We start from the raw sequence: 14637 nt of genomic DNA, 5'->3' as shown, positions 1-14637 counted from the left end.
ATAAATATTTTATGGTAAGCATTTTACTTATTTCAAAAATCAGGAAACTGAAACAAATCATCAAAAAAAAATATCCCATGATCAGCTTCATGTTTTCTGGCTTCAAGAGAAACACTTTTTTAAAGGGGACTCTTTGCAAAAACGCATTCATGGAGCAAAATGAGACAGTCCTCGCATTTTACAAACAGGTCCAAAGAAAATTCCAAATTCATTCTGGAGGCATATGTAAGGTCACGCAGCACCCAGAGCCTTCCATCTTTCTACCCACTGCTAACACCCACCTCTTTTCACGAATTTGATTGCTAACTGCTCAAGAGCAGCAGGTGAAAGAGACGGCAGGATTCAGCCTCAAGCGTTGCCAGTCTCCTTCAACTTCCGCTGAAAGTCTAGCAGGCGTTTAACTTCCCGGAAACACCCCCGACCCCCACGCACACCCACGCAACACTCCGCCCCCACAGGAAAGCGCCCCTACACTAGGTTCCCACGATCCCCGAAGCGGTCCCCGAATCAGAGGCTTTGAGGATGCGACCGCGCAGGCGTCCCAGTTCCGCGCAGGCGCCGTAGTTCCGCGCATGCTCAGAGGCGGAGGTCGGAGGGGTCCTGGGAGGGTAGCGGAGGCCGGCCTGCCCCGCCCCCGCCGAGCTTCCCTTCCGCGCCCAGGCCGGCCGGCTTCCCTTTCCGGGAGCGCAGGCGGCGGCCGCCCGTGTCTTTCTCTCCGCTCCGCAGAGTCGGCTCTTGCAGCTCCTCTGCGGCGAGCATGGCAGCTCGGAGACGCGGGTCCGCCCTGCGGCTCTGTGCCACAGGTAAAGGCCGCGCGGGGCGATGCGGGCGGGTGCGGGGACCCTCCCCCGATGGGATCGGCTGCGGGGGCCTGGTAGGGTCTTGGCCCGGGGTGGGGAGAGGCCTGCGGGGCCACCGAGATGCCCTCCGGGTCCTGGGTCCCGAGACTGAGCGGACGTCTTAGGGTCCTTCCCCGGCGCAGCTTCGCTGGGCATCCGCGCCTTCCGTTTGCTTCCGTTCTCGGTGCGGCAGGAAGTTTCAGGAGCGCTGATTCCGTCGATGGGGGTCAAGGATGCTGCCTTACCAGCTGGTGGCCAAACCTGCTTTGCCTTTAGGTTCTGAGTTTTGTCACATCTGAAGAATCTTTACCCACGCGGGGGCCAAGAGAGGGAGGTTCAAGGACGGGTCCTCGTCGGGCCTCTGGGGGCTGTGCGATGTGAGAAGTGACCTGCGGGCGTGTTGGCCTTTCTCATTCTACGGCCGGCATCGGGTACCCTGGTTCTCACCTCAGTGTGTCCACTTACACAGCAGCCGTTTAGTTCCCTCTACGTGCCAGGCACTGCTCTGTAATTAGTATTAGGAGCGTAGCTCAATTTTGTTTCTATCAATTTGGGGGCGGGGGGAACGGTATTTTGAATGGCGTTTGAACTTTATACTGAGAAGTTAATTGTTACTAGCGAAAAAGAAATATAGAAGAACAATTTTCATCTCTACTCCAAAAAGATGGAATGGTAAAAAGGAAAAATAGGATGAAAATAAATATATATTTAAAGAGAAATTCGGTGTCTCAGGTTTACTAGCCTACATAGAACTTGCTGTCACCATACGGTCGTAAATATTTATTAAACAGGTGAACTACAGTACTTATACTTTTGCATCATTTGTGCCCTGGGATGGATGAATGATGAGTTTTTTGGTAGACTGTAAAAAACCAAAAACATTTTATAGGTGAATAAGCATATAAGCCAAAAGATAAATCAGCATTTATTATACTGTATACATTTTGTCTTTTTTTTTCAGTTTTTTTACTTGATATGGCTTTCTCTAAAGGATATGTAGAAGATTTAGATGAATCGTGAGTATATATTTTTTAAAATAGTATCTTCTTCCAACTGATGTTATCTGAATATTTGTATGAATAATATTTTTTTAAATAACACTTGTTTTATTGAGCACTTAATCTACACTACATAATTCGCTAATTCTGTATGGTGGTAGATGTCTTTTTTTAAGTATAGTTGATTTACAATATTATATTAGTTTCGAATGTACTACGAAGTGTGAATGTAATCTTTTAATAACAGAGACAGTAATGACCAATGCTGATGTAGCACCAGTTTTGTTCCAGGAGTTGCCCTAAGTGCTATATATATATGAAATGGGATTGTGCTCAAGAGTTTTATGAACAGTTATAAGAATAAAAAATTGGCAAACTCTTCTATCTTACCATTTTACCTGTACATTTGTTAAGTCTTTTGGCCTTAGTCACTACTGAGTGGGGGCTGGAATTTGGTAACCACACAGTAACACAGCATTAATCACAAGGCCTTGCTTATGGTAGGTGAGGAGTGCTGCTTCAGACCAAAATCCTGTGCGTGATTGATCTTTCAGGCCTGACCATAGGCGATTACAAGGCTTTTCCTGGCAGGCCTCCAGCGGGAAGCTGCCCTCCCCACACCAGACTTGGGGCACAGCCAATGCACTGCAGTCTCTGGAGGGAGTTGTAGTCATAGACTCAGGCCCCCAGGGCAGCCGTGCTCATGTGCGTGTCTTCATTCTTAGCCCAGTTGCCTCTTGTGAAGGCCTCCTTGTTGGGGGCCTCACCTAAGGCATTTCTTAGGAAAACCTCCTCTGGGAAACTCCTTATTGAGGGGTGTGGCTGAGGCACTTTTCTCCACTTGGACTCAGTACCCTTCCACTCCTGTCCTTTCCCTTCTCCCTCCCTCTGCCCATGGGTCCTGAGAGAGGCAGGAGCCTTTGGTTCAGGGCTGCTCAACAGTGAGGTGAATTTCTCCAACTGTGCTGCCTTCGCCTGCCGCCTCGCCTCTTCCAGTTCCACTCAGAAAAATGGAACACTGAGGAGCTGGCACCTGTTTTTTCTGCCTCTTGGCTTGCACTGTCGTAGTAAGTGAATAAAGTCTTGATTGTGACTTTCAGTTTGGCTTGTTGTCCTAATTAACCACCTGTACACGACAGAATTGGTACAGCAGCAGGGTGGTCAGTTGAGCACAGTCCTACTCTGGAAGAGTGGAAAGCCCAGAGATCCCACGGGGCACTCAGCAGCGTTGCTAATGGGTATTGGGGCGCCCTAGTGGATTGCTTATGGGCACTTTGATTCTCAGGGAAACCGTTGTTAACACAGAGGTGATTTTGTTAAACTTCATGGTGCCTGGAAGGGTGTGTCGCTCTAGACCTGATCCTTAAGAACGCCCCAGCAGCGTGACTTTGCTTAAGGAGGAGGAAGAAGCAGGGATAGGCAGGTGCGGATGCCCAAGACCCTAACCTTCCTCGGCCGGGTGCTACGTGGACTAACGGTTTTGGCCCATCTGTAGCGAATTTTCAGTAACTGAAGAACACACGTGGCCCACCTTCACGGAGGCTGAAGTGGCCCTGCAGGCCTCCTGGTGGTCTCCTGGGCCTGTGGGGAGGGATTAGGAACAGTGAGTAATGAGACTGTTAACCAGACTCAGAGTTCTAGGTTTGTCCTTTCTGTTCTGTTTGTTACTGGACCCAGTTAAGCCTCCTCATGAAGTCAGGTCAGTCAGGCTGTGACACAATCCAAGCCTTAACTGGCAAATTTCTGGACATGGAAAAAGCCACCATGAAGAGCACAAAGGTTGACCAGCACAGAGTAACAGTAAGTGGGAACTAGGTGCCCTCTCTGGGATGACCCATGCAAGAGCCTTTCCAGAAGCTCTGAGTGAGGTTGCTCAGTGATGGGGTCTCAAAGGAGGAGACTGATAGGCTCCTTACCAAGGACCTCATGGCCAGGTACCAACCTGTGAGGGGTCTGATGGGCTTTTTCAAAGGTCAGCATGATGACAGCCCTGTGGCTATTAGAATTACACCCACCATCCTGCCTAGTAAGTCTGGAGACAAGTCAGAGAGTCCCAAAACCTTTACCCAGACCTTGACAGGGTGTTCGGTTGAGGCCTCTCTCTCCCCGGGGGCGGGGGCTGCCAAGGTCAGAGTTCATTGGGGAGGTGGAAGAGAACTGCACGTCTTGGGCCTTTTGGATATCAGTATACAGGTGAGTGTGATGCCTACAACCCCTGCTACCAGGAGGAGGAGGGTACGCATAATGCCCTCAGGTTTTGGGTCTGTGATGACCAGTGCCAGCACGCTTGCCCAGGCCCGGTCCTGGCTGAGTGCTTTTGGGCCCCTACTCGTCAGCCTGCTACCTGGCACAGAAGTGTTAGCTGTGTGCACTCCTGCTGGCCTTGGTCCCCAAGCCCCAGTGGGGATTGCTGCACTTCAGGCCATCTTCCTGCAGCATTGGAAGACTGAACCTACCCGACCTTCAGCTCTCAGTGCCATTGTCTCCCCAGAATGGTGTTGGCTGCCTGGTGAGTAAAAGAAATAACTGAGCTGAAGGAAGCCAGAGTGCTCTGTGAGCCTTTTTCTATTCAGGAGCCCCCCATCCCCACCCCCCGACCCCCTTCTGGCCTGTGCACAAGGCCTTGGGTACCTGGAGACTCAACATTGATGACAGGTGGCTCAGTACCATGGTGGTACCTGATACCAGGAAGATGCTACTAGAGGGAGCTTGTTCTGTGGCATTAATGATGTCACGTGCCAGCATGTGTCTTCACTGGGCTGATAAGGATCAATTTCCTTCATTTGGAATGGATTCAACACACCTTTAATATCCTATGCTTATCTAAATTCCCTGCCTGTCTGCTCTCAGTAGGTAGGCCATGACCTGGAAAAACTTCTAGAGGGAGCACAGACCTTCCACTATATTGATACCAGCTCCTAGATTGCCCAGACATGGTCACTGTCCAACAAGGACCCGACACCATGATGACTCACAGGTGGCAACATGGCTGGGCTGTTAATACCGACAAAGTGTAACAACTGAGATTCCTGGGGGGTGATCTGGGAAGCGGTACAACATCTCATTCTAAAGGAGATCATTACCAAACTCTTGGCCCTTTCTGACCCCCAAAATAAAAAAGGCTCAGGGATTGATGGGCTTATTGGGCTACTGATGTTGTCACATAACTCGTGCAGGGATCTGGCACCCATCTATCAGGTACTAGAAAGGCCACTGCCTTTTAGTTGGGCACCAACCAACAGGATACTCTAGAGGCCCTTAGGCTGGCCACCAGGCTTCCCTTCCCCTGGGTCTCACTGGTCCGCATCTGCCATTTGAGTTACACATCTCAGCAACCTCTCAGTTCACTGATGGGAGCCTGTGGCAGAAGGACGACATCACAAACCAGCACAGACCTGGTAAGCCCCCCAAGTTGGCTGAAAGATACATAGCTTTTGAGAGGCAGTTACTGGCCTGTTGGCCCTTGGTGGACGAGTGTGGTAGTAGACTCACGAGCAGATATTCTAATCATGTTGCTGAAGAACGATAGCTTTGGAATCTCATGAACTAGGAATGGCACCTCCAGGAGCTCAGCTGGAGTCTCACAATTCAGAGAAAAGGTCTCCCGAGTGTCCCTCCACCTCCCAGGAGTAACACCCAAGGAGCCACTGCCTCCTCTGGCCCAGGGGGGACCCAGACATAGAGACCTCCCATACCACCTGTGGGCCTGGTTCACTGATGGCTCCTCCTGGGATGGAACTGGGTGCAGCCCACTTCCAACCTGAAAGAGACCTGTCCTTCCCAAGCGTGGTAAAGGACCTTTGCACAATGGGCAGCTTCATGCAGTGTGGAAGACTGAGATCTGTCCTGCTGTTCCCCCACCCCCCCGCTCCTTGCTCCAGCCCTCGCACATAGGCCCTGCAGTATGTTCACCCACTCGCTGGGCTCTGGCAAATGGCTCGGCCATTGGTTGTGTGGCATATAAAGCAGACCCCCCTGTGAGGATGGGACATTGGGATGACGATCGGTTCTGCCCCTACTAAGTGTTTTGTTCCCTCCGTGGTTGCTCACCAGTAAGGGCCCTGTGCTGACAAAGGGAAACGACTAATGAGCATCCCGTGCTTGTCAGCTGAACACAGGAACTGAATTGTTCTCCGCCCCAGAGCAAGCAGATGTGCAGCTAATTGCCTCCTCCTGGACCCACAAGAGGATGGCCCTTGAAAATTCAGACACCGTTGTAGGTTGAGCTGGCATGCACAGACTGCCACTGCTGCGGGAAGACTGAACCAGCATGAAAAAGCTGTCCCGCTTGTCAGACCCTGGTCAAGGCTAAACATAACTACCCAGGAACACATTACTTCACGTTGGGCCAGGGCGTTCTCAGCAGATAGAACACGTTAGGCACCTCATCCCACCCATAGTATCCCCCGGATCCTGACTGCAGCTGACACTTTGTCTAGCCATCCGCACGCATTCCACTGACTCGGGCCACACTCTCAGGCCCTATAGGACGACATTTGTTTCCTATTCAGGTTCCCTGAGAGCACTGTATCTGGTAACAGCCCTGGATTTGCAGTCCAAGCTACACATCAGTGAGCTCAGTCATGGGGCATACAGTGGACTCTCCGTATCACCCCTAATCCACAGGGGTGTTGAGCATTTTAATGAACAGTTAAAGGACAGGTTTAATCAGCGGATGGGAGGGGACAAGATTACCACGGCCTGGATTACGCAGCTCAGGCAAGCAGCCTGGGGGCTAAAGGCAGCAGTTCCCCAGTCCGGTACTTCTCATTAACCCTGCATGTGCGAACACGCTGTCTGCCCCTTCCTTTAATCATACGCCCTTCTACAATTACGACACTTTCCACTCCATGTGGGGCCCTGTAAGGGACTTCTGTACCCTTCGACTCCTTCCCAAAGACTGAAATTGGTGGGAGAGGAGGAAGGCTGTTAAATATCAAGGAGCGGGGGACGGCAGACTCCAACATTGGCCGCTGCGTGCAGAGCATGGGGTTTTGTCTACAAAGACCTCAAGAATAATGACCATCAATTAGAGGGCTCTGGTTCAACAACTTGCTTAAGGTGGCCGTGACACTTTCCTGGGTAGCCCCACGAGATGAATATAAAATAGAATTTTTTACTATAAACCGCAAGGGGAGCCAAGCCAGAATATTTGGGGGATTGATTAAGGGCGCTGTCCTTGTCCATGGTACACAGCAGACTGTGTTGCAGTTGTATAGATGTGAACACCTTTGGACCTAACAGCTATGATATGGGGATATGTTCTCTTTGTCTTACCTATAAGGGTTAAGAATCTTATTAAAATATCCCCACAGAGAACTTCTGTCACTCATCTAGTACAAATTGAATATAGATCACTGTGCAAGGCACTAGGAGATGAAACAAATACACTCCTCGCGTAGTGTATCTATGGTTGGATAATATGTAAGTAACTACAACGTGTGGAAATTGATGAAAATCATAAAGAGGGTAAAGGTGATATGGAGAGATCGTTTCTAGCTCTGAGGAATTTAGGAAGGCATTACAGAGTTAGCAGTGCTTTTGGCTGGGTAGGATTTGAATATGAAAGAATGTAGAAAGTCAAACATTGTGAATTTAGCTGTGGTAAGTACCATAGTCTGTTGGAAATCATACTCATATTTGAGTATGATTATATACTCAAATATATAATCATATATATTTGATTGGGTGCTTATATTTGAGTGGGAAGATAAGTTGGAGCCGGAGTAGTGTAGCAATTTGTACTTTTTTTGTAGGTGGTGGGAAGGGACCTAGAAAATGTCAAATAGGAGTAACATGATCAGAACTGTGTTTTAGGAAAATTCTTTGTAGAGTATTGTGTCAGGGCTCCCCAAAGCATCCCCAGCTTCACTGATTGACCAGGAACACTCAGAGGACTGAGCCTGTCGGGATTTGTTACAGTGAGAGAATACAAAGCAAAATCAGCAAAGGGAAAGGGCGTGTGGGGCGAATTCCAGGGAAAACCAGGAACAAGTTCCCAAGAGTCCTCTCAGTAGAGTCACACAGCACGTGCTTAATTTCTTCATCAGGAGTTGCAACCACAAGTGGGAAATGCTACCTACCAAGGAACCTCATTAGAGACCCTGCCCAGGAATTTTTATTGGGGATTGGCCATGCAAGCACCCCTCTGCCTAGCCATTACCAAAATTCCAGACTCCCTGAAGGAAAGTAGCTGTTCATCAAAAACCACATTGTACAGCGGGAGACCAGTGAACCACCCTTCCCAGATGCCACCCAGGGACCAGTCCTGCAAGCAGACCTTTCTAAGGCTAACCCCTCAGGCCTGCTCTGTAATGCACAGGTATAAGTGGAGGAGAGGGGCTACAGGCTAAAGCATTTGTCTGTCTGTGTTTCTACAAAGTCCCACTTTAATTTTTTTTTGACTCTTTACTCCTTATTATCATTTCTCTACTTTTATTAAGATGTTTAATGGATAAGATCTAGAGGTCTCTCAGTAAAAATAAAAATTTTTTGAAAGAATTTGTTCTATGCTCCTATATTTATCAATGTATTATCTTTACCTGTACTATTCAGTTGTAAAGTGGAAACCTACAATCAAAGATTTGTTTTCTTGTTTTTGTTTTTTAGATTTAAAGAAAATCGAAAAGATGACATTTGGCTTGTAGATGTGAGTATGTAAACTTTTTGTACTAAGTAACCGCCCCTACGATTTTAAGTGTTATTTTGCATTCTCTTCACCCCAATATGTAATAGACAGTACTAATGTATATTACCCACTTTGTTTGCTCAGGTAGTACCATTTGGGTTTTTATATTAAAGTGAACCTCAAAGCCTTAGGATTCCTGGCAGGGGAATGATGAAATTCAATGAGGTCCACTTGTGGATTATGTCTGAGGGAGATTATGGTATGATTTTATTACAGAATTCACTCTTTATTTTTTCATATTATCCAAGAGATTGAGTATATTAATATCACTTGGCAGTCAAAATCATATTTTCATCTTAGTAGTGAACAAAATCAGATTTTCATCTTCCTTTCCTCACTTGGACGCTTTGAATGTATTTAAACCTTATGATGTTTGGGATTCATTTTGACATGCCTCAGTGAAAAAGTAGAGTGGCAGCAAAAAAGATGGAATGAGAATGGCAGAGCTGACAGTTATTGAAGCCAGGCAATGAGGCGTGAAGGTCCCTTGTTTAATTCTGTCTGTTTTCCTTTTGTATATGTTTGAACACTTCCATAGTGTAATATTAAAAGAGAGAGAAATCTTGTTTCATAAAAGTACAACAAGCAGTTTGTTACACTATTTCACTGGAGGAACCTAACTACCACCCCAGCCATCTGGTGATTCTGAAGAAGAAAGAACTAGGGTTTTAGTTTCATCAGCCTGACTTGTCACTGTACCAAACCAGTCATCCTGATGATTCCCCACGTCTTACCAGTGGTTACGCTTAGAACAGCAGAGGCACCTACTGTGTTGGAATTTTTGTAATAGAAATAAATTTTATCATTAACACTTAAGGGGTGTGCATATGATATATGAAGTATATTTGGTGGTTTAATTTTATATATAACATGGACATACTTGGGAGCAAAGATGCTTTACTGTAAATCATCTACTTTAAATAGATATCAGTAGTCATTTAAACTTAAGTAGGATCAGTGTTGAGGTATATCCTAGGAGATGACCTGTCTAGTTTGTGTATATGTGTGTTCTTTTATTTTGAAACCACTTTAAAAATTATATTTAGACTTTTTGTCTAAAATAGATTATTATCCAATCATTTAGTCAAAAAGATTCTTTTAAAATTAAGATTGATACCCAAAGTAGCACAGTATCTTAGTGGTTTTCTCTCTCTCTTTTTTTTTCAAACAAGTTTTATGCACCATGGTGTGGCCATTGTAAAAAACTGGAACCAGTTTGGAATGAAGTTGGTCTAGAGATGAAAAGCATTGGTTCTCCAGTTAAAGTTGGAAAGATGGACGCTACTTCCTATTCCAGTAAGCATCTACTCAGTTTATCATTCTACTGTTCTCGTAATGAAAGTGTTTTAATTACATGAAGCAGTATTCAAGGTAAGAGGAAGAAATATATATATATATATATTTTTGCTCGTGTAAAATTAAAATTATCTTAGAGATTTCAGACTATATTTTGTGCGTTAGATGAATTAACCATTGAATATGTAGTATGCAGTCTATGTTGATCTTATACCCAATATAGATGTATGAGCCACTTTCCTCTTTTGAGCCCACTTGAGATAATCAGTTGCCTGAGACAGCCACAGAAATTTCAGTGTTGAACTCCTGATATTGCTGCGTGGCTTAAGAGTGAGAGTTTGCTGTCTGAGTAGCCTGAATGGCATCGTAGAGGAGTAACGGGAACTCGAAGGACAAGCTGAGTTAGGATAAATACAAGTGAGGATTGGGAAAGTGTTCACATTAGAGAGAATATCAAACCAAAATCATAGATCTGAAAAAGAGTTTAGTGAGTCTGTACCAGAGACTAGAATGTCTTCGAGCAGAAACTGGCAAACCACATCACTGGACAGTCTGGCCTCTGCCTGCTTTGTACATACAGCTCAACTGGAACAAGTCACTCTCCTTTGTTTACCCTTATTCATGGCTGTTTTCATGTCCCAGAGGCAGATTCAAGTAGTTACAGCAGAGACTGTAGGCCCCACGAAGCCTAAAATATTTATTATCAGACCCTGTACAGATAAAGTTTACCAACACCTGTCTTAAAGGATTTGGGAAAAGGCAAAATTAAGTTTAGAGAAGTATGAGGTATCACACAGACTTGGAAAGAGCATGGCTTCAGAAAGTAGATCAAATACGGCTCTGCCTACTACTATTGCCCTGTAGCATGGGGAAAGTTTCTTAACGTCTCTAAACTTTGATTTCTACACGGGTAAATATTTAATTATAATGAATTTTTTATTGGTTGTTTTGAGATTAGAGTGAGGTAGCACATGTACAGTCCCTTGTAGTATGCAATAAATGTAGGTTTCCTTTTCCTTTAATTAATGAAAGTGGAAGTATGAAATGCAAAATGCATATTTCATTTTAGGAAATCAGCATTGTACTCTGGATATAAGTTTGAACAAGACAGACGTATGTTTTAAACCCAAGTCTATCATCTCATACTTTTGTGGCTTTGGGGAAGTGCTTAACCTCTCTTAATTTTAGTTTCCTTGTCTAAATGAGAGAGTGATAATTCTCAAGGTTGTGAGGACTGTATTAATATTCCTTATTCAAAACCCCTAGCACAATGGCTAGCACTTACAAGGTGCTAAGGGATAATACCAGATTTTAAGAGCCTCTCAGGTGGGATAAAGTGTTTTGGATTTTATCATTTGTCAATTGAGAGGTAATACACATTTTTGAGAAGGCATATGATTTGATAAAAATGTTTTTGAAAGAAGAACAGATGAAAAGAAGAACATTTAGAGACAAACAGATCATCTAAGTGGACTTTTGTATGCATCTTGGTATAGGGTGCTGGGAGGGCAGACTTGGGTGGTTGGCAGGGCAATAAAGAGGAAACAGTAATTCTTATAGACATTTGCAAGGGTTAAATCACGGATGTGCTAGATTGGCTCTGGTATGAAGAAAAACAGTTGAAAATAGTATAAGATTCCTAGCACAATTCACATTGAACTACATTACCACTGGTTAAATGGAAAAGAATAATACATTTAATTTTGTGTGTGTTTTCATGTTAGCAGCTGTTTTGAATTTGTGGTATTTTGCTTTATTGACGTTTGGGAATATGGGGAACTAGAGTGCAGGTGAGATGTTAGAACTGGAATTACTGAGTCACAAGTGAACTGCTGCGACTTTGAGAGGGGATGAGATCTATGGCAGGAAGTTATCTTAGAGAGAGAAAGATAAGATAATATTCTTGAGTTGGTATTTCTTGAAATAAAGCTTTTACAGTGTTTAAGAAATTATTCCTTTTAACTGTTGTGAAAGTAAATTTTTGTGTCTAGGTATATATGTTGATTAGACATGCATACACATACATTCGTCTATACAGTCATTCATTTATTTCAGTCAGTCAAAGGATAACTAATAAACATAAATAAATTGTCTGGTGTTTAGTGTTTGATATCAGTGATGGATGAATTTTTTTTTTTTTTTTTTTTTTTTGCGGTATGCGGGCCTCTCACTGTTGTGGCCTCTCCCGTTGCGGAGAACAGGCTCCAGACGCGCAGGCTCAGCGGCCATGGCTCACGGGCCCAGCCGCTCCACGGCATGTGGAATCTTCCGGGACTGGGGCACGAACCTGTGTCCCCTGCATCGGCAGGCGGACGGTGGATGAATTTTTCATTCTGTTATAGAATCAAGAAGATGTTTTATGTGCTATGGAGAAAAGAAATATCATCTTCCTAAAAAATGTAGTTAAGTATTCAAAAACTACTGTCTAGAGATTACAAATAGATTTTTGGCATATAATTCTTAAAGTTTTCTTAAATATTTCAAGGCAGCTCAAATACAGGCATTTCAGTAGAACTTGGAATCAAATAGGTGAAGAAATTGAATTTCTTTTTTCAGGCTAGCTGTTGGCAGTATTCTGCATCTAACTATAGAGCACTAAAGGATTGGTTGTTTTGTACATGTTTCTTCCATCCCCGTAGGTTGCTTTTCAGACGGTATAGCATCGGTGTTTCCCAGGGTTTATTCTGCAGGCTGCCTGCATTAAGATTACCTGGGGTGCTCAGTATAAATTCAGATTTCAAAGGCCCACACCAACCCTACCAAATGAAAATCAGATTGAGTTGTAAGAATCTGTATTTTTAACATGGACTTCAGGTGATTCTGCTGCACACTCAAGTTAGAGAATCACAGAGTAAAGTATTATTTTGATGGATAGTTATTTATAGGATCTCAGTTTAGGGTGGGATAGGATTATTCCGTGATCAAGTGTAGAAAATCTCTTAGACTGTTTGGTGGTAGCTTATTTCTCAATCATGTAATTGCAGTGATTGAAATAAATGCCATCACACTCAGTCCAACAAATCTCTGTGTATAGAAGTTTTGAACAGGAGAGATTTGAACTTTCATGATTTACCCTGCCCTGTGTGTATCAAAATTTTCTTGATGCATGGTTTTAATTAATAATATATCAAATAACATTAAAAAGTTGTATAATGTCCAGTGTAAATTCACATATTATTTTAGCCTCTTTTTTTCTACATATTCCTTCAAAAATGAGCACAAAAATTGTTTCTTATTCACCAGTTAAAATGTTATGATGTTACCTGTAGTCATGTACTGATTTCTATTATGAAACCACTGAAATTCCATTTATTCCTCAACCTAAGTGTGACATCATTTTATAGTAAAGATCATATTTTACCCCCCTTTCATGTATAAACTTTCAAGGGCATCTGGCCAATAACATTCTTATTCTGATTCTTAGATCTCAGATATATTTGCAGATCAGTCTTACCTTTCTAGATTATAAGCCCTTTTAGTCAGTGACTATATTTCAGGGTTGCTCAAACTTGGTACTGTTGACATTTTGGGCCAGATAATTCTTTGTTCTGGGGGGGAGAAGAGTTTTCCTATGCATTGTAGGATATTTAGCAGCATTCTTGGCTTCTACCAACTAGATGCCAGTAGCTCCCTTCTCTCCCCACCCGCTAAGTTGTGGCAACCAGAAATGTCTCCAGACATTGAAGGCAGAATCACTCCCAGTTGAGAACCTCTGCATTATTTTATTCCTTTCCCATTTTAGACACATAGTGACACTCAGAAAACACTAAGAAAAATAGTATTTTTGAGCTGAAAAGGATTTCAGGTTGAGTTCAACTCCTCACTTTTTCCCTCCTTTCATTGTGTAGATGAAGTAACAGAAGGTAATTAGCAGTGAACTGACTTTACTAATTTCGGACATCAAAGTTAGCAACAGAATTAGGCCCAGAATCCAAGATCACCATGATTCAAAATCAGGCCTATCTTAACCATCAAGTTGTTATCATTTCAAGGAGAAAACAAATGAAATAGGGAGCTTTATGCTTAACCTTATTTTCTGAACATTTAAAATTACAAAATTTCAGGGGAAGTTATTCACGTTGCAGATGGATTCTTCAGTTTGTAATGGAATTGATCTCAGGTTTCTATAGAAACCATTGTTCTTTGACAGGAAAAAATAAAGAACAAAAGATTTAAACTCAGACTTGAGTTTCAGCATCAGCCCTGCTGCCTAATCAATGCTTGCTTTCTAACAAGTTAACAAGTCTTCCGAAGTATTGGCTTATCTGAAAGATAACATTAGCATCTGTCACCCCACCTCACAAAATTGTTTTGAGGGGTAGTTGAAGGCATATTAATGCCAATTATAAGATATATACACAAGCTAATTCTTACTAATATTTTTTGCACATTAGTGTGTCAACAGGTAATTACTTAACAGTGAGTCAGGACCAAGAATAGAAGAAAATGGACTCAGCATTTGAGCATCTGTATGTGCTGAACTCTCTGTTAGATTCTTTTCCACACTTCCTTATTTTAAATACCACACATAGCCCTACAAGATGAGTGGTATCCCCAGAAGCGGAAACAGAATCCAAAGTGAAGGAGCTTACACTGAGCTGCATGGACAATAAATGGAGATGTTGGAACCCTAACCTGGGTCATTATGTGCCTGTAACTCATGCCTTGCTGTGTGCCTCTTTAATTATACAATCATTTACATTTAGGAAAACCTACCTTTGAAGTTTTAGCAGTCATTGCCAGTTGAAATTCTGTCAGAGATGAAAGTAATGTTCAAAGAACCAAAGGGCTAAAGGGTGGGTGGTATCATCTCCAT

At 43.7% G+C, this 14637-nt stretch overlaps 1 protein-coding gene across 4 annotated transcripts in view; it reads left to right on the top strand.

The window, feature by feature from the left end:
* Positions 1 to 616: 616 nt before the first annotated feature.
* The window catches only part of TMX3 (thioredoxin related transmembrane protein 3), a 69123-nt gene continuing 55102 nt past the window's right edge, over positions 617 to 14637 (top strand). The window contains exons 1-4 of one of the 4 annotated variants that reach the window (XM_089895300.1): positions 617 to 803; positions 1801 to 1855; positions 8447 to 8486; positions 9698 to 9821. In XM_089895300.1, coding sequence (XP_089751426.1) covers positions 758 to 803; positions 1801 to 1855; positions 8447 to 8486; positions 9698 to 9821 — 265 coding nt within the window. In that variant the 5' untranslated portion in view covers positions 617 to 757. Of the gene's footprint in view, positions 804 to 1800; positions 1856 to 8446; positions 8487 to 9697; positions 9822 to 14637 lie in introns of those variants that run through there. The other 3 variants (XM_089895301.1, XM_022584306.3, XM_089895302.1) reach the window with 3 other exon arrangements.

This window comes from Delphinapterus leucas, chromosome 14 (genome assembly GCF_059928025.1).
Source record: "Delphinapterus leucas isolate spDelLeu-1000000601 "Yukka" chromosome 14, BTC_Dleu_Yukka2, whole genome shotgun sequence".
Taxonomy (NCBI): Eukaryota; Metazoa; Chordata; class Mammalia; order Artiodactyla; family Monodontidae; genus Delphinapterus; species Delphinapterus leucas.
The sequence above is the reverse complement of the archived record's forward strand: the minus strand, read 5'-3'. Positions and strand labels throughout refer to the sequence as shown.